This window comes from Gopherus evgoodei, unplaced genomic scaffold (genome assembly GCF_007399415.2).
Source record: "Gopherus evgoodei ecotype Sinaloan lineage unplaced genomic scaffold, rGopEvg1_v1.p scaffold_37_arrow_ctg1, whole genome shotgun sequence".
In the NCBI taxonomy this organism is placed as follows: domain Eukaryota; kingdom Metazoa; phylum Chordata; order Testudines; family Testudinidae; genus Gopherus; species Gopherus evgoodei.
The window spans coordinates 1,147,428-1,165,541 of NW_022060049.1; the positions used below are offsets into that span (position 1 = coordinate 1,147,428).

The 18,114-nt window shown below is 65.2% G+C and overlaps 1 protein-coding gene across 2 annotated transcripts in view; it reads left to right on the plus strand.

Annotated features, from left to right (window-relative positions):
* The window catches only part of NOTCH3 (notch receptor 3), a 47,408-nt gene that overhangs the window by 12,944 nt on the left and 16,350 nt on the right, over nt 1–18,114 (plus strand). The window contains exons 3-15 of one of the 2 annotated variants that reach the window (XM_030545486.1): nt 2,063–2,205; nt 2,542–2,877; nt 6,592–6,714; nt 7,032–7,265; nt 8,119–8,274; nt 8,629–8,814; nt 12,200–12,313; nt 13,789–13,902; nt 14,506–14,739; nt 15,322–15,432; nt 16,068–16,260; nt 17,627–17,772; nt 17,850–17,963. In XM_030545486.1, coding sequence (XP_030401346.1) covers nt 2,063–2,205; nt 2,542–2,877; nt 6,592–6,714; nt 7,032–7,265; nt 8,119–8,274; nt 8,629–8,814; nt 12,200–12,313; nt 13,789–13,902; nt 14,506–14,739; nt 15,322–15,432; nt 16,068–16,260; nt 17,627–17,772; nt 17,850–17,963 — 2,204 coding nt within the window. Of the gene's footprint in view, nt 1–2,062; nt 2,206–2,541; nt 2,878–3,291; nt 3,417–6,591; nt 6,715–7,031; nt 7,266–8,118; nt 8,275–8,628; nt 8,815–12,199; nt 12,314–13,788; nt 13,903–14,505; nt 14,740–15,321; nt 15,433–16,067; nt 16,261–17,626; nt 17,773–17,849; nt 17,964–18,114 lie in introns of those variants that run through there. The other variant, XM_030545487.1, reaches the window with a different exon arrangement.

Here is an 18,114-nt window from a genome sequence, read left to right on the forward strand (position 1 = left end):
GTAGGTGCTGGAGCTCCTCCAGTCCCAGCCTCTCCCAGCAGGGGGTGCAGTATAGAGCAGGCTGGGAGCCCCCGTTCTGCTGTGGGGTGAACTGACCGTCCCCCTGTCTCTGCTGCAGGGTCGTCATCTCCGCCCCTGGAATTGAGGGCCTGGTTTGCAGGTCCTGGACAACAGAGTAAACAGGCATTCTGCGTTGCCCTGGTGATGGCAGACGGGGCTGGGGGTCGGCCGGGGCTGCCGCTGAGCCAGAGACGGGAGCAGATTTGGGGTACAGTCTGTGCACCAGTACCCAGGCTGTGGTGCAGCTCCCCCCAGCCGGTGCCCTCTGGAGCCGGCCCAGCCTGATGGGGGGCACCCAGGTGCTGCCCAGCACTGGCTCCATCCTGAACCCTGATCTGTTGTCAGGAGCAAGCCCAGAACTGGGGCTGGGGAGGCAGGATGGTCCTATCCAGCCTGGCAGGCTTGGCTGCCCTCCCCTCCTCCACCCCTGCACACCGCTGGTCTTGGACCCAGCCCTGTGGTGCATGCAGAGCCCAGATCAGCCCCTTCTGTCGCCTCCCTATTGCAGAGCTCCCAGCATGCACTGCTCCAGCTCGGGGGCAGAGTTCAGGGCCCCTGCGTGACAGGGAGTTTGTGGGGGGTGGGAGGGACTCAGTACCCTACTCCTTCTGCATGCACCCCAAGGAGGTGTAGCTTTGGGGGGCAGGGCAGAGAACCCCTCACCAGGCTCTCCCCTGAGAGAGGTACAGACCCACTGGCTGGGCCAGGTTCCACTGGGAGTGGGTGCCCCTGCGATGAGCTCTAGGTAATGGGGTCCCTGGGTCAGAGCAGGGTCCTGGGGCTGCTCCTGTGGACAAGCTTTAGCCAGTGGGGTCCTGGGGTCAGAGCGGGGTCCTGGGGCTGCCCCTGCGACGAGCTCTAGGCAGTGGGGTCCTGGGGTCAGAGCAGGGTCTATGGTCGGCCAGGTGCTAAGAGGTGAAGAAGTGCAGCAGCAGGTGGGCTCTGAGGAATGACAGGGTGCAGGGGACCCAGGGAGTCGGTCCTGAATTGGCTTACGCCTGCTCTGCACAGTTTGTCGGGAGTGGGGGTGGTGCCAGTCTGGGGTTACCCATACAGCTTCATGTGAGGGGGTCGCTCTGCTGCTATAAAGGTGCCCTGTACTGGTGTAGCACGGTTCCTTCCCTGTGCAGGGATAGCTACACAGTGGGGAGACCCTTTGCATTGGCACAGCTTCCCCCATGCTTGGAGCTGTACCCTGAGGCCGAGCCCAATCTGGTTTGCCAACAGACCGGTCCTCAGGGGCAGGAAGAAAAGTCAGACTCAGCAGCCCCTTCTCCCCTGGCCAGGGCTATACACCAAGGCTGGGAGGCTCCCCCTTTGGGGAGCAGAGAGGGAGGTTAAAGGCTTCAGTGGAGATCTGGCAAGGGCTGAGGGAACAAGGAGGGGGCAAAGTGAGCAGCTGGCACAATGATGAGTCTAAGCTGGTGCCAGTTGAGGCCCTGCAGAGGGAACTGAGCCCACAGGGCAAATGGGCAGCACAGGGTAGGGGATGTTTGGAGCAAAGCAGTGCCAAGCAATGTCTGTTGGAGGGAATAACCTGAGATCTGGGGCAGCCCCCAGGACCAGCACCAACTGCATGAGAGCCGGGCTACCCTGGGGGCAGCTTGATGGAGCTGAGGGATGGAGGTGGCTGATGTATTGTAGCATAGGGGCCCATGGTTGGGTGCTGAGTGCAGGTCTGGGTGCCCGCCCACAGAGCACAGTGGGGGGATGGTCTGGGCCAGAGACATCTCCCCCCCCCCCCCGCCCACCAGGAACCCCTGGCAACCAATAAAAGCAGAGGAAATTGATGGACTCTAACCTCCCATGCTGCCCTGGAAAGGCAGACCAGCCGGAGACTCCATGATGCTGCCCCTAGGAACGTCATTGCCAGTGAAGTGATGTATAAGGCGCCCAGATTCAGTGGTGGTGGGCATGTGTCCTTCCTGCACTTGTTCCGTGCCCGTAGTCCCATTCCTCCCCCTGAGGGAGGGACTCACACCAGCATGCCCCCTCTCTGCAGGTGCCAGCCCGGGCTGATTGGCGAGCGTTGCCAGTTCCAGGACCCCTGCCACCAGTCGCCCTGTGCCAATGGGGGCATGTGTGAGAGCTCCCTCAAGGATGGCACTGTGCAGTACCAGTGCACCTGTCCCAAAGGCTTCCGAGGTGAGGGTCATGTGGGCGGGGGGCATGCTGCTCTAGGGGAGGCTGGGGAGGGGGTGGGACCCAGCTTGGTCCGGTTGGAGGCGGGGCCAGGATCTGACCAGGCCCAGGGAGAACCGATGCCACGCAGGCCTAGGGGAGATGGGGGCTGTGGGATATGGAGAGGGACCCTCAGCCCAGCCAGGTGAGGGGAATGGAACCTGACTGAATAAGGCTGGCGCGGGAAGAGGGCTGAGCACACCTTGGCCCTGGGATGGGGACCTGCTGGGCCTAGGGGGAAGGGCTCTTTGGGCTGTCCTCATGCCCAACCAGGTCCTGCTCACAGTCATCCCCCCCTAGGTCAGGACTGCTCCCTGGGTGATGCCTGCGCCAACAACCCCTGTGCCAATGGGGCCCGCTGCACCAACTGGAACAGTCGCTACAACTGCACCTGCCCGCCAGGCTACCAGGGCCGCAACTGCCGCACGGACGTGGACGAGTGCCGGGCACCGGGTGTCTGCCGCCATGGGGGCACCTGCTTCAACACGCCAGGCTCCTTCCGCTGCCAATGCCCAGCTGGCTTCACGGGGCAGCTGTGCGAGAGCGTCTACACACCCTGTGCGCCCTCGCAGTGCCTCAATGGGGGCACGTGTCGCCAGACCGGGGAGCTGAGCTACGAGTGTGCCTGTCTGCCGGGTGAGGGGCCCGGGGTGGGGGGCAGCATTTGGGGGAAGCAGGGGTTGGTGTGTGGGGTCCTGGCCCGGACAGTGCTGGAGGAACCTGTTTGGGGGGATGCTGTCCCCTCCCTCAGCCCTGGGGGCAGGGGTTGTTGGGGGTGTGTCTCTCCCCCTGCCCTGGTGTGTGCGCCCACGGGGCTGGCGGCTCTGAGCCGCGCTGCAGGAAGCTCATCGGAAGCTGTAAATGGCGCTGGGGGATCCTGGACTGTGGCCAGGAAGGAAACAATCCCAAGGAGCGTCCGGGAGAGCAGCATGGCCGGAGCTTGCAGGGGAGGGAGGGCACTGTCCCTCCCAACCTTGGGCTATCCCCTCCCCTGCTCCCAAGAACCTTTTGGCTCCCTCCCCACCTCAAGCTGACCATTTCTTTCTCCCCCTTAGTCCCTTCAGCCCCCTCCCCCCATGTAATGGCTCATTCTCATCTAAGCTGCAGCTCTGCTCCTGCCAAATCCTGCACCCTCTTGCCAGCTGGCCTGGCCCTGGGAACACAGAGAAGGAGGGGTATGGTCTGGGGGACCCTGTGTGTGAGGGGGGACCAGGCCCTGTGGTCCGTGTGGTGGGTGAAGTGGCTCTGATGCAGCTCTGTGTGTGTGTGTGGGGAGGGAGCAGGCTCCAAGGCTGCTGTGTGTTTGAGGGAGAGCAGGCTCAGAGGGTGCTGTGTGTGTGTGCTGGGGGAGTGGGTTTGGGGGTGCTGTGTGTGCACATGGGGAGGTACAGCGGGCTCATGGGCGCTGTGCATGCATCAGGGGGAGCAGGCTTGGCATCGCTGTGTGTGTGTGTGTGTGGGAGCAGGCTCCGAGGGCACTGTGTATGCATGGGAACGGCAGCGGGCCCGGTGGTGCTCTGTGCGCATTTGGGGGGAGCGGGCACTGAGGGCACTGTGTATGCATGGGGTGTGTGTGAGGGGGTGCTATGTGTGCATGTGTGGGGGGAAGCAGGCTTGGGGATGCTGTGTGTGCATGGGAGGCAGCGAGCTTTGGGGGTGCTGTTGAGAGAGTGGAGTTTGGGGAGCTCTGTGTTCATTGGGGGGGCAGGTGGGCTTGGTGGCGCTGTGTGTGCGTGGCGGGAGCTGGCTCTGTGTGCCAGGGAGTAGAGAGCTCAGGGGCGATGTGTGCATGTGGCGGGGATTGGGCTCGAGGGCACTGTGTGTGCTTGGGGGGGGCAGTGGGCTTGGGAGTGTTCTGTGTGCGTGGGGGGGGGGCAGTGGGCTCAGGCACTGTGTGTGGGGGGGGAGCAGGCTCCAGGGACTCTGTGGGTGCGGAGCAGGGGCGCTGTGTGTTTGTGTGTGGGGGGGAGCGGGAGCTGAGGTGCTGTGTGTGCATAGATGGGGATCGGGCTTGGGGGCGCTGTTTGTGTGTGTGGGGAACAGTGGGCTCGTGGGCGCTGTGTGTGCATGGGGAGGGGAGCAGCAGGCTTGGGGGTCCTCTGTGTGTGTGTGCAAAGGAACGGGCTTGGGGGAGCTGTATATGTAGCTGGCTCTGGGGGTGTTGTGTGGGGGGGTGGGGGAGCTGACTTGGGGGTGCTGTGTGTGGGGGGATGGGGGAGCTGGCTTCGGGGCGGTGTGTGTGCGTGGGGCAGGGGAGCGGGCTCGGGGGCACTGTGTGTTCGTGGGGCAGGGGTGCTGGCTTGGGGGGCCCTGTGGGGGGGGGGGCGGGGGAGTGGACTTGGAAGCCCCATATGTGCATGGAGCGGGGGAGTGGGCTCGGGGGCCCTGTGTGTGCGTGGGGTGGGGGAGTGGGCTCGGGGGCCCTGTGTGTGCGTGGGGCAGGGGAACGGGCATGGGGGCCCTGTGTGTGCGTGGGGCAGGGGAACGGGCATGGGGGCCCTGTGTGTGCGTGGGGTGGGGGCGCTGGCTTGGGAGCGCTCTTGTGTGTGCGTGGGGTGGGGGAATGGGCTTGGGGACTCTGTGTGTGCGTGGGGCAGGGGAGCTGGCTCGGGGGCGCTGTGTGTGTGCGTGAGGCGGGAGAGCGGGCATGGGGGCCCTGTGTGTGTATGGGGTGGGGGCACTGGCTCGGGGGCACTGTGTGTGTGCGTGGGGTGGGGGAGCGGGCTTGGGGGCTGTGTGTGTGCGTGGGGTGGGGGAGCGGGCTTGGGGGCCGTGTGTGTGCGTGGAGTGGGGGAGCGGGCTTGGGGACACTGTGTGTGCGTGTGGGGCAGGGGAGCGGGCATGGGGATCCTGTGTGTGTGTGGTGGGGACGCTGGCTCAGGGGCCCTGTGTGTGCGTAGGGCTTGGGAACAGGCTCGGGGGCCCTGTGTGTGTGTGTGCGGTGGGGACGCAGGCTCGGGGCACTGTGTGTGTGCGTGGGGCGGAGGAGTGGGCATGGGGGCCCTGTGTGTGCTTGGGTTGGGGACGCTGGCTCCGGGGCACTGTGTGTGTGCATGGGGCGGTGGAGCAGGCATGGGGGCCCTGTGTGTGCATGTGTGCACGTGGGGCGGGGGAGCGGGCTTAGGGGCCCTGTGTGTGTGGGGGGTGGGGACGCTGGCTCAGGGGCACTGTGTGTGTGCGTGGGGCGGGGGAGCGGGCTTGGGGGCCGTGTGTGTGTGGTGGGGACGCTGGCTCGGGGGCACTGTGTGTGTGTGTGGGGGGGGGAGCGGGCTTAGGGGCCTTGTGTGTGTGTGGTGGGGATGCTGGCTCGGGGGCACTGTGTGTGCGTGTGTGGGGCAGGGGAGTGGGCTTAGGGGCCCTGTGTGTGTGTGGTGGGGATGCTGGCTTGGGGGCACTGTGTGTGTGGGGGGCGGGGGAGTGGACTTAGGGGCCCTATGTGTGTGTGGTGGGGATGCTGGCTCGAGGGCACGGTGTGTGTGCATAGGGCGGGGGAGCGGGCTTGGGGGTGCTGTGTGCGCGTGGGGGTGTTCCTGCTGCAGCGTGGCCTAGGCCGAGCAGAGCTGCGTGGAGCCAGAGGGGTGGGCAGCACACCGGTTGCCCGCTGCAGCACATCCTGCTGGGGCCTGTGGAGAGGGCCCCCATGGAATCTGGCCTCGCCATGCTTGTGGCGGCTCTGCTGTGACCCTGGGGTTTTTCTGACCCCTCCAGGCCAAGCTGCTGAATTTCCCTTTGCCCTGGGAGTGTCAGCCAGGGGCAGGTGGGCATGGGCATTGCAGGGTCTGGCCTAGGGCCCTGTCCCCTCAGGGCTTTGTCTGATAAATGCCCCATGACTGGACCCCCTCCCTTGTCTGCAGTGATCTCTCGCCCTACTCCCTGACCCTTCGCAGAAGCCCCTGCTCCTCTTGCTGTAAGCCCCTGTGTGGGCAAAGCTGGGGAAAACTGGCCTTCCTCGCTCAGCCCTGCTGGAACCTGCATTTGTCCAGGAGTCTGCTGGGTTGCAGCAAGGGGCTGGGGACTGGAGCCAGGACTCCTGGGTTCTATTCCCAACACTGAGCAGTGTGAGGGGGCTAGTGGGTGGGTGCGTGGGGTGGCAGTCAGTTGTCTGGGCTCTGTTTCAGGTTTAGCCACAGACTCTCTGTTTGGCCAACTGCTTCTGATTGGGCTGGAGGTGGATTTAAGCTCTGTGCCTCTTGGAGGCTGAGTCAGAGGAGCTTGGGGCCGGGGCCATGGAGCGGGTGGGAGGCGCCTGGGGCCGGGGAGTGGGTGGGAGAGACACTCGTGGCCGGGTGTGTGTACACATTCTGACTGGGTCGTTCTCTCTCTCCCTCTCCACCTGTCCCCTCTCTCCAGGCTTTGAAGGGCAAAACTGTGAGATCAACATTGATGACTGCCCAGGCCACAAGTGTCTGAATGGAGGCACCTGTGTGGATGGGGTCAACACCTACAACTGCCAGTGCCCGCCCGAATGGACAGGTACCACCCAGCACCCTGCCCAGTGGCAGGAGTTAACTCCTCATTGCCCACCACCAGCTGTGCAGTCAGCACTATGGGCCCTGATCCTTAGAGCCAACATCCAACCCTGTGGGCAGGGACTGTGCGCCCAGCAGTCCAAGGCTGCCATAGGACCCCAGGAGGAATGTGACATGGGGTCTTCCCTTCTAGGGGGCACTGGCTCTGATCCACCCCAGGGCAGGGGACTGGCTGGCTCGGGGTGGGGAATGGGACATGGGGCCTTTCCCCTCTGGGGCGCCAGCTCTAACCTGCCCAGGCTCATCTCCCTTCTCCCCCAGGCCAGTTCTGCACAGAGGATGTAGATGAGTGCCAGCTGCAGCCCAACGCCTGCCACAATGGGGGCACTTGCTTCAACACCAATGGCGGGCACACCTGCGTGTGCGTCAACGGCTGGACGGGCGAGAGCTGCAGTGAAAACATTGATGACTGTGCTACAGCCGTCTGCTTCAATGGGGCCACCTGCCATGACCGCGTGGCCTCCTTCTACTGCGCCTGCCCCATGGGCAAGACAGGTGAGGTGGGAAGGGGGTCTGGCCTGGCTCAGCCCAATCTCAGATCTCCAAGCACCCCTCACTGCGGGATTTGGGATTCTTCCCCCCCATGCCTAACTCCCCCTCAATGATCTGTGTGGGGCTGAGGGGTTGGCCAGGGGGATGGGAAGGGCTAGGAAGGATCTGAAGGGGCAGGGGGTGGCTGAGTGGAAGGGAGAAGAAGATGGGGGCAGGAGGAATGGAAGGGGGTGGGAGAGAGACCTGAGGTGAGGGTGACAGGCTGGCTGAGTGGAAGGAGTTGAGAGGAGGGCTGTGAGGGTTAGGGAGCTGGGGCGGGGGCAATAGTATGGGAGTGGAGATGGGGGAGGACTGGAGCTGGCTGGGAGGCATTGGTGGGTGGCTGTGTGGGCTGGGAGAACTGGAGCTGGCTGGGAGTGTTGGTGGGTGTTTGTGCGGGGGGACTGGGGCTGGTTGTGGCGGGGGTTGGTGGGTGTTTGTGCGGGTGGGGGGGACTGGGGCTGGCTGGAGGGGTTGGTGGGTCTGTGGGTGGGAACTGGGGCTGGCTGGGGGGGTGAGGGTTGATGGGTCTGTTGTGGGGGGGACTGGGGCTGGCTAGGGGCCGGGGGTTGGTGTATGTGTGTGAGGGGGGAATGGGGTTGGCTGGGGGGGTGAGGGTTGGTGGGTCTGTGTGGGGGAAACGGGCTGGTTGGGGGCCGGGGGTTGGTGTGTGCGGGTGGGGAGGAGGGATGAGGGGCATTGCCTTAGCCTTCCAGGATCGGGCTGGTTCTCTGCTCTCTGAGGGCCAGGCTAGCTGGGCTTCCAGAGGGTGGTTGCCCCACTGCCGCCCATGCCCCTCACTCCCTCCCTCTGCCAGGTCTCCTGTGCCACCTGGATGATGCCTGCGTCAGCAACCCCTGCCATGAGGACGCCATCTGTGACACCAACCCTGTGAACGGCCGGGCCATCTGCACCTGCCCCCCAGGCTTCACTGGGGGAGCCTGTGACCAGGATGTAGATGAGTGCTCTATTGGTGAGGAGGGGCCCACTGCCTTGGCACAGGATTGGATGGGCCTGGCCCTTTGCTCAGTGATGGGGTGTGGGTGTGGGAGGCTGGGCCAGAGTCGGGGAGGGGCTGGCCTTTTTCTCAGTGATAGGGTTGGCTGGGCCAAGATCGGGGGGAGGGGAGCTGGGGGCCCTGGCCCTTTGCTCAGTGGTGGGGTTGGGGTGGGAGAGGCTGGGCCAGGATGCTGGGAGGGGGCTGGTGGCTGGAGGCCTGGCCCTTTGCTCAGCGATGGGGTTGGGGAGGCCTGCTGGGATTGGGGTGAGGCAGGGGTTCAGGGGGTCTGGCCCCAGCCCCATCTCTGACTTGGCCACATCCCTGCAGGTGCCAACCCGTGTGAGCACTTTGGCCGCTGTGTGAACACTCAGGGCTCCTTCCAGTGCCAGTGCGGGCGCGGCTATACTGGTCCCCGCTGTGAGACTGACATCAACGAGTGCCTGTCCATGCCCTGCCAGAACGACGCCACCTGCCTCGACCGCATTGGGGAGTTCACCTGTATCTGCATGGCGGGTGAGCACTCACCCCGCCCCCTGCATTGCCTGGGGGATGCCCAGCTCGGCCTGCCCCAGAACAGCTGAACTGCAGCCCTGGAGCCCTTGGGGATGTGTGTGCTCGGGGGCTGGGTCCCTGCCTTGAGGGGAGACTGGATCTGCACCCCACCCCCCTCTTGAGAACAGCCTGTGTCCAGGAGCGCCAGATCGCCTGAGGAACGGGGGCCAGTTTATCCCTCAAGATGCCAAATGCTGGTTAAGTGATTGTGAAGTTGACTAGGAGCCAGGACTCCTGAGCTCTATCCCCAGCTCTGGGAAGGAAGGGGAGTCTAGTGATTAGAGCAGGGCAGACTGGGAGCCAGGACTCCTGGGGACTCTCCCCAGCTAGGGGAGGTGAGCATTGTGCTTTCGCTCCAGGCGCTGGCTGGCCTGAGTATCTGGGAATGAGAGATGTGATTCTGATCTCCTGCCCCCGAGGGCAGGTGCAAGGCTTCACCTTCTAACACCACCTCACAGTGAGTTTGTTGAGAGGCAGCCCGGTGCCCAGCGGGATGGGAACCTGGGTCCCCTGCCCTGTATCCCAGCTGGCTCTAGCCATCCCCAGCTGAGAGGCCAGGGCTGGATGAGAGTTGGGTGCCACTCTGTGACAGGGTTCCCCATGGGCAGAGCCCAGCCTGGCCTGCATTCCTCTCCTGTCCAGAGCAGGGAATCCTGGCTTGGCTCAGCTCCCAGGGGTTGGGAGCCGTTGGGAAGCCCAGGCAGTTGGGGCGAGGGCCCCTCCCCTGGCGGCAGATGGCAGGATCCCAGGGGCCGGGCCTGGCTGGGAAGGATGCAGTGCTTAATTTGGAATGAAAGAGGTGCCAGGGCTCAAGCATAACAGATGTGGCAAGCCCAGAGGTGCCGGGGCTCTGAGCTCCCGAGCCCTGGCACAAGTTAAGCACTGGAAGGCTGGCTGTGGAGCCGGCTCCTCACCCGGAGGGGCTGGAGGGGCAGGGAGTGCGTAGCCAGCAGCCAGACGGTGGGAGTGCAGGGCTGTGCCTGGAATACTAATGGGGCAGGGGGGAGGCCTGCGCGGGGCTGGACTGCTCCTTTTTGTCTCCCCGTTACCCCCTGTGGGGAGGAATCTTCCCTTCATTAATTTCAGCCTTTGTGAGGCTGGTGGGGGGGAGGGGCAGTGCCGGCACAGCACTCGCCAGGGCACTGAGCCCTCTCCCCCAGTCTAGCACCCTGGTGCTCTGCTGTTCCATGCTGGTGCCTGGGCATCCTGACGGGATGGGGGCCGCACAGGCCCCTTGTGGTGCAGGAGGGTGAAGGAGCCATAGTGCCTCTGCCCCGATGCCTGTGCCGGTGATGTGGGGACCAGGGAATGGGCACAAAACCAACCCGTGGACTCCACATGCCGGCTGCCTGGCTGCTGCGGGAGCCACTCGCATCGCTCAGCTCAGAGCATGGAGAAGGGTTCAGTGCTGTCCTAATTCTGGGAGACTCCTGGGTTCTGTCCCCAGCTCTGGGAGGAGTGTGGGGCCTAGTGGGTAGAGCAGAGGGGCCTGAGAGCCAGGACTCTGGAATGCTGTCTCCCCAGCCCTGCCACTGACCGGCCTGAGCCCTTGGGCAAGCGTTTCATCTCTGAATGAAATACTCTCCCTGTGTTTGAAGTCCCTGAACCAGGCAGCAACAGTCCCCCCGCCCTTCTCTGCTAAACCATGCAGTTTTGTAGGGGACCCACTGCCCCACAACCGGCAGTACTGGCAGCCCTGAGCTGGGTGTGTCCATGGGGCAGAGCTGGGGTTGGGATGGGGCCTGGATAGTGAGCTGGGGAGATAATAGTTTAGGAGCCCCCAGGTCCCCTCCATTTACAGCCAGGGCAGCACAGCCATCGGGAGCTCTGCCACGCTGAGGCTGGAGGGTGCTCTGGGCCTGCCCCAGATCTATGGGCCCAAAGGCACTGGAATTTATGGGGAAAGGGGGCTCCCAGATTTTAACAGGGGCTGGGAGGGCAGGAATTCCCAAATGCGTCGTGGTCTCCCCACCCCATGTGGCCAGCTGCAGGAGGAGCTGTGGTCCCAGGGGGTAGGGCCCTCCGGCCATATAGGAGCAGCCTGTCCATGGGGTGAGGTCACAGCTCTGGTGGAAACCAGGGCTGTTGAGCCCCAAGAGGGAGATGGCAGGGCTGGCTCTGCTCTCCATAGCCTGGGCACCCCCTGCTCCCTCAGACTGTTGTCTGCTGCTGCCCTAGCTCTTCTCCCCCACCCCCCCGGAGACACATTGCCCCCCAACACTGCCCTCTCCTGTTCCAACCCACATGGGGCAAGAACTCCCACTGCTGCAGCCTGTGCCCGTCGTCATCCCCCCTCTTCCCCCCACCCCATAGGGGGATCCCACTGCCCTAGTGATGGAACCCCCTCTGGTAATGGGCTTACTCCAGACCCCCCCCCACAGCCCATGGTGAAGCCCTAACACCACACCGTCTGTTGCTTCCCCTGCCCCCACAGCAGTGCCCTGCCCCCACAGAGCCTGCCACCTCCTTGCCTCCTATGCTTCATGACGCTGCCCTCCTTCCACACAGCCTGCCACCTCCTCATGGCACTGCCCTGCCCCCACAGAGCCTGCCACCTCCTCGCCTCCCCTGCCCCATGGCGCTGCCCTGCCCCCACGTACCTTGCCACCTCCTCGCCTCCCTTGCCCCATGACGCTGCCCTGCCCCCACATAGCCTGCTACCTTCTCGCCTCCCCTGCCCCCACGTACCTTGCCACCTCATCGCCTCCCCTTCCCCATGCTGCTGCTCTGCCCCCACGTACCTTGCCACCGCCTCGCCTCCGCTGCCCCATGACGCTGCCCTCCCTCCACAGAGCCTGCTACCTTCTCACCTCCCCTGCCCCATGGCGCTGCCCTTCCCCCACGTACCTTGCCACCTCCTCGCCTCCCCTGCCCCATGGCGCTGCCCTGCCCCCACGTACCTTGCCACCTCCTCGCCTCCCCTGCCCCATGGTGCTGCCCTGCCCCCACAGAGCCTGCCACCTCCTCGCCTCCCCTGCCCCATGATGCTGCCCTGCCCCCACGTAGCCAGCTACCTTCTCACCTCCCCTGCCCCATGGTGCTGCCCTGCCCCCACGTACCTTGCCACCTCCTCGCCTCCCCTGCCCCATGGTGCTGCCCTGCCCCCACATAGCCTGCTACCTTCTCGCCTCCCCTGCCCCATGGTGCTGCCCTGCCCCCACAGAGTCTGCCACCTCCTCGCCTCCCCTGCCTCATGATGCTGCACTGCCCCCATGTACCCTGCCACCTCCCCTGCTGCATGCCGCTGCCTGCCGCACGTGGCCTCTGCAAGCAGCCTCGCTCCTGCCCCAGGGAGCTCTTCTGCCCCTGCCCCGTCTCTAATGCTCCCTCTGGGTTCTGGCTGCAGGGTTCAGCGGCACGTTCTGCGAGATCAATGTTGACGAGTGTGACAGCAACCCCTGTGTCAATGGTGGGGTCTGCCGGGACGGCGTCAATGGCTTCACCTGCACCTGCCCCTCTGGTGAGTCTGGCTCCTCCCGGGGCCATGGGCAGGCACAGAGCTCCCTGCGCGGCCTGGCTGGGCTCCTCCCGGGGCCATGGGCTGGGGGCAGGCACAGAGCTCCCAGCACGGCCTGGCCGGGCTCCTCCCGGGGCCATGGGCTGGGGGCAGAGCTCCCAGCGCGGCCTGTCTGGGCTCCTCCCCGGGGCCATGGGCTGGGAGCAGGCACAGAGCTCCCAGCGCGGCCTGGCTGGGCTCCTCCTGGGGCCATGGGCTGGGGGCAGGCACAGAGCTCCCAGCGCGGCCTGTCCAGGCTCCTCCTGGGGCTGAGGGCTGTGCTCATGGAAGTGCCCCGGGCTAGACAGGCTGGGCCCAGCAGCAGGGGGCCCTGTGGGGCAGAGGGGAGGGAGCTCTTGCTGGGGAAGCATAACAGCGCCCCCCTCCCCCCGCCCCATGCACGGCTTCTTTCACCCTGGAGGGGCTGATGGACAGCCAGGCCATGGCTCTCCCTGCTGACTGGGGACAATGGCACCTTTTGTTCTCTTGGGGCTGCCTCCCCTGCTGTCACACAGCCCCCTGAACCCAATTTACATGTGGGGCAGATGCAAGTGATGGGGTTGGGAGAGGAGCTGGCCTGCCCCATTGCTGGCCCCAGTGGGGAGCCTGTGCCATGGTCCTGCACAGCACTCGCCTCTAGGACAGGATGCCCCCACCCAACTCACTCGCAGATCCACAAAGCTCACACCCAGCCCCTCCCCAAAGCCCTTCTCCCACTCCCACACAGAGCCTGCACCCCATCCTGGAGCCCCTCCTCACCCCCAGAGCCTGCACCCTGCCCCTGAGTCCCTCTCTTCTCCCACCCCTGGACCCTGTGTCCCATCCCAGAGCTCCTCTTCTGCCCCACCCCTGGACCCTGTGTCCCATCCCAGAGCTCCTCTTCTGCCCCACCCCCGGACCCTGCACCCCCCAGCCCACCCCAGCTCCTCTCCTGTCCCACTCCCACTCCTGGACCCTTCACCCCGCTGCATCGCTGGGGCCTGCACCCCCAACTCGGAGCTTACCTCCCCCCACTACTGTGGCCTACTCCCTGACCACAGCATATTCCTGTCCCCCTTACTCCTTTTTCATCCCCTCCCCCCAGCCCCTTTGTCCACTTGGCCCCTTGCTGTCACCCAATCCTGACTTGGATCCTTTGCCTGAAGTTGCTCCAAGCTGCACCCCACTCCCAAACTGCAGATGACAGCGCACCCTTGTAGCTCCTCAATACGGGGCTGCCCCTCACCACCACAATGCCCCGCAGGTACAGAATGGGCTGCCCCTACTCACCCCCAGATTTGCCTGGCTAATCCTCCCTCGCTCGGCCCCCAGCATCTGTCCCCGAGTAGGCTGCGTCTGAGAGCACAGCCCAGGGAACATCCGGTGGGGAGTGGGGGCTCCATGGGGAGGCAGTGCAGGGCCCCGGCATACGTTTGAGCCCCCTGCCTTTCTGTGCCCAGGCTTCTCCGGTTCCATGTGCCAAATCGACATTGACGAGTGCGCCAGCACGCCCTGCCAGAACGGTGCCAAGTGCATGGATCGGCCCAACGCCTATGAGTGCCGCTGCACTGAGGGTGAGTGAGGGCTGGTGCTGAGACCTGGCTGCTCCGTGGCCTCAGCGCAGGCTGGGCAGCTTGTCCCCCAAGGGCCACAATAGTTCTTCCCATCAGCAGAGAGCAGCGGTGCCCCATAGCACCCCCATTCCCAGGTGTGGCTAGGGTCCCCACCCAGCAGTCTGGGGAAGACACTGCAGCTGCACCCCCAAACATAAGACAGTCAGGGGTACATCTGTATTAAACAAGTATTCCTGGTGCCCGGGGAGGGGGAGCCAGTGCCAAGGCTGGGACTCACCTATCAGCCACACTCTATGGGGGCTGCCCTTGCCCCATCGGCGCCCCCTCCCCTCACAGCATGGAGGATGGAGAGCCAGGTCTGGCAATGTGTGGGACCAGTTGCCTGCATTGGGGACCCCCACAAGCCTGTGGCTGGGGTCACATTCCATGGATCTGGGCTGTCCAGGGCCCTCCGGCATCTGGAGACAGGACAAGGATGGAGCTGCTGGAGTCTGTCCCGCGGGAGTGACACTACCCACATGCCATGTGGCTGCGGGTCACTCGGGCCACACCAGCATCACAGAAACCTGGCACTGACCCCCTTCCCTCCGCTCCCACGCCCAGGCTTCGAGGGCACGCTGTGCGAGAAGAACATTGACGACTGCTCACCTGACCCCTGCCACCATGGAACTTGCCTGGACGGCATCGCCAGCTTCACCTGCTCCTGTGCCGCCGGCTACACCGGCTACCGCTGCGAGAACCAGCTCAATGAGTGCCACAGCAGCCCCTGCCAGCACGGGGGCAAGTGCATCGACCGCATCAACAAGTACCAGTGCAACTGCCTGCCGGGCACTTCAGGTGGGGGCAGGGCTGGGGTCCTGCGTCATGCTGGCCAGGTCTGTGGCCCCACCTCACCCCCTGCTCCCACCCTTAGGATCCATAGCCCCTTTCCTTCCCAAAGGTGCACTGTGTCCCATCTCACCCCCAGGGGTGCACAGTGCCCCTCCTCTGCATCCCCGGGGTCCACAGCCCCTTCCCTCCCCACCCCAGGGTGCACTGTGCTCCTTCCCACCATGTGCCTATGCTGCCCCCCTCACCCCCCCTCTAGGTCCATGGCTCCTCCCTCCCCATGGTCCTCTGGCTTCCATTACCCCCAACCCTAGGACATGCACTACACCCACCTCAGAACACACCATGCCTCCCACCCCCTGTCCCAGGGTGCATCTGCTGCCCCCTCTCTCCCCTGGCTCCCACCTGCCTAGTCCTGGGGCATGTGCTGTCCCCAGGAATACGTTATTCCCCCAGCTTCCTTTCTGCTCTCCTGCCCTCCCAGCCCACACGCCCTGCTCTGGCCAGGCCATGGGGCTGAGGGTTCCCCGCGTGCTGTGGGGTGCTGCTGGTGGCTGGCTGGCGCGGATGTAAGGCGGCCCCTCTCCCCAGGTGTGAACTGCGAGGTGAACTTTGATGACTGTGCCAGCAACCCCTGCGACTACGGCGTCTGCCGCGATGGCATCAATCGCTACGACTGCATCTGCAAGCCCGGCTTCACAGGTGGGGCAAGGACGGGGCCCAGCTCCAGGGAGCCCTGGCTCTGAGGGGTGGAGTTGGGGTCCTGTGACTCTGATTCTGAGAGGATGGGGATGCGGGGGGCTGGCTCTAGGGGGTTGTTTGGGGTGGAGCCTAACTCGGGTGGTGAGGCCCTAGCTCTGTGGGGCTGGATGGGGGGTGGGAACAGGGCCCCATGACTTGCCTTTGGGGGGTGGGGCCCTGGTGTTGGAGGGCTGGGCAGGCAGGGGCGGCTCCAGGCACCAGTGCAGCAAGCATATGCCTGGGGCGGCAAGCTGGTGGGGGGTGTGGCATGTCGGTCGTCATGGGGGCGGCAGTCAGGGAGCCTTCAGCAGCGTTTCTGCGGGAGGTCTGCTGGGCCTGCGGCCTTGGCGGCAGTTCGGTGGTGAGTACGCTGAAGGCACGGGACCGGTAGATCACGCGCAGAACCATCGCCGAATCTGCTTGATAGGGGTGGACCTCTGGCAAAACACCACCGAAGGCTCCCTGAATGCCGTGCTTGGGGCGGCAAAACCCCCTGAGGTTGGGGTCTTGGCTCTGGGGAGTTGTGGTGGCTAGGCCATGGGGTACCCTGGGCCGAGCCATACGTGGTCTCCATGCCAAGCGGGCGTGTCTCATAGGGCCCCTGTGCAATGTGGAAATCGACGAGTGTGCCTCCAGCCCCTGCCAGAACGGCGGCACCTGCCTGGATGGCAAGAATGGCTTCACCTGCCTCTGCCCAGAGGGCTTCCACGACCCCCACTGCTACTCCGAGGTGGACGAGTGCAGCAGCAGCCCCTGCGTGCACGGAGCCTGCCGCGACGACATCAACGGGTGAGGGAGCATTGTGTCCGCCTGTTCTGCCCCTGCCTGCATGTCCCTGCCCTCCCCCGACCTGCCTTGCCTGCATCCGCCCGCCCTGCCCACGTCCACCTGCCTTGCCCGCACCCCGCCCTGCCGGCATCTGTCCTGCCCATGCCTGCTCACCCTTCCCCCAACATGCCCTACCTGCATCCACCCTCCCTGCTCTGCCCGGCCCTGCGTCTGCCCCACCCTGCCTGCATCCACTCACCCTGCCTGGCCCCCTGCCCCACCCTGTCCTGACTTGCCCCACCCTGGCTGTGTCCGCCCAGCCCTGCCCTACCCCGCCCCACCCTGCCCTGCATCATCCCCATAGTGCCTCGACCTGCCCTGCCCCGTCTCCACCTGCTCCTGCCCCACCCTGCCCTGCATCGTCCCCATAGTGCCTCAACCTGCCCTGCCCCTGCCCCACCCTGCCTGCGTCCGCCCAGCCCTGCCCTACCCCGCCCCCCCCGCCCTGCATCATCCACATAGTGCCTCGACCTGCCCTGCCCCGTCTCCACCTGCTCCTGCCCTGCATCGTCCCCATGGTGCCTCAACCTGCCCTGCCCCTGTCCCACCCTGCCTGCATCCGCCCAGCCCTGCCCTACCCCACCCTACCCTGCCCTGCATCCTCCCCACAGTGCCTCGACCTGCCCTGCCCCCGCCCCACCCTGCGTGTATCTCCTGCCTTGCCCCGCCCCACCTGTGACCGCCTTGCGTTGCCCCCACCCAGCCTGCCCCCGGCCCTGCCCTGCCTCCGGTGATACTTGCCCTGCTTCGACCTGCCTGCATCTGCCCGACCTGCCCTGCTTGCGTCCGCTGCCCCCACCCCGCCCTGCCTGTGTCTGCCCGCCCTGCCCTGCCCTCCACCTGCCCTGTCCTCACCCTGTCCTGCTTGCCCCTGCCCCACCCTGCTGCCTGCCTGCCCGCCCCTGCCCTGCCCACTCTGTGGCTAGCGCTCTGCCCGCCTGCCCTGCCCAACCTGGGGAGCAGTGCTGGGCCCGTGCGCCTGCCCTGCCCAACCTGGGGAGCAGTGCTGCATCCGCCCACACTGGGGGCATTGCTGCACCTGCTTGTTCTGCCCCTGCCCGCCCTGCCCTTCCCATCTGGGGGCAGTGCTGCCCCTGCCTGTCCTGTTCTGTTCTCGCGTGCCCTGTGGGCAGCACTGCACGCACCCACCCTTCCCTGCCCATCCTGGGGGCAGTGATGCACTTGTCCGCCCTGCCTGGGGGAGCCCCTGGACCCAGCAGCCCCATCCCAGTGATTGCTGTGTGGTGCCAGTTCCCCAGAGAGCCCTGGAGGCACAGGGTGGGGTCCCCATGGGGCAGGACCTGCATTGATGCCCCCTCCCCCACAGGTACAAATGCGAGTGCGAGCCGGGCTGGGCCGGCACCAACTGCGACCTGAACAAGAACGAGTGTGAGTCCAACCCCTGCCAGTTCGGGGGCACATGCACTGACTACGTCAACGGCTACCGCTGCAAGTGCAAGGAGGGCTTCCAGGGTACGTGCCTCCGCATCCCCTCTCCCCGTCCAGTCCCCTTCTCCCTCCCCCCAACTGACCCTCTGTCTCCCTCCCAGGGACCTACTGCCAGACAAACATCAATGACTGCCTCTCCAGCCCCTGCCTCAACAAGGGCACCTGCATCGACGCCATCGCCAGTTACACCTGCCTCTGTGACCTGCCCTACACAGGTGGGGTCGTGCCCATTGTGGGGAGAACAGGGTGCCCGGGCCAAGTGGGGAGGGCCTGTTTCTGGGAGCCAGGAGGGGTGGGGGGTCCCTCTGGTTTGGGGGTAGGGGATTCCTGTGGTTCGGGCGGGTGCCAGGCCAGGTGGAATGAGCA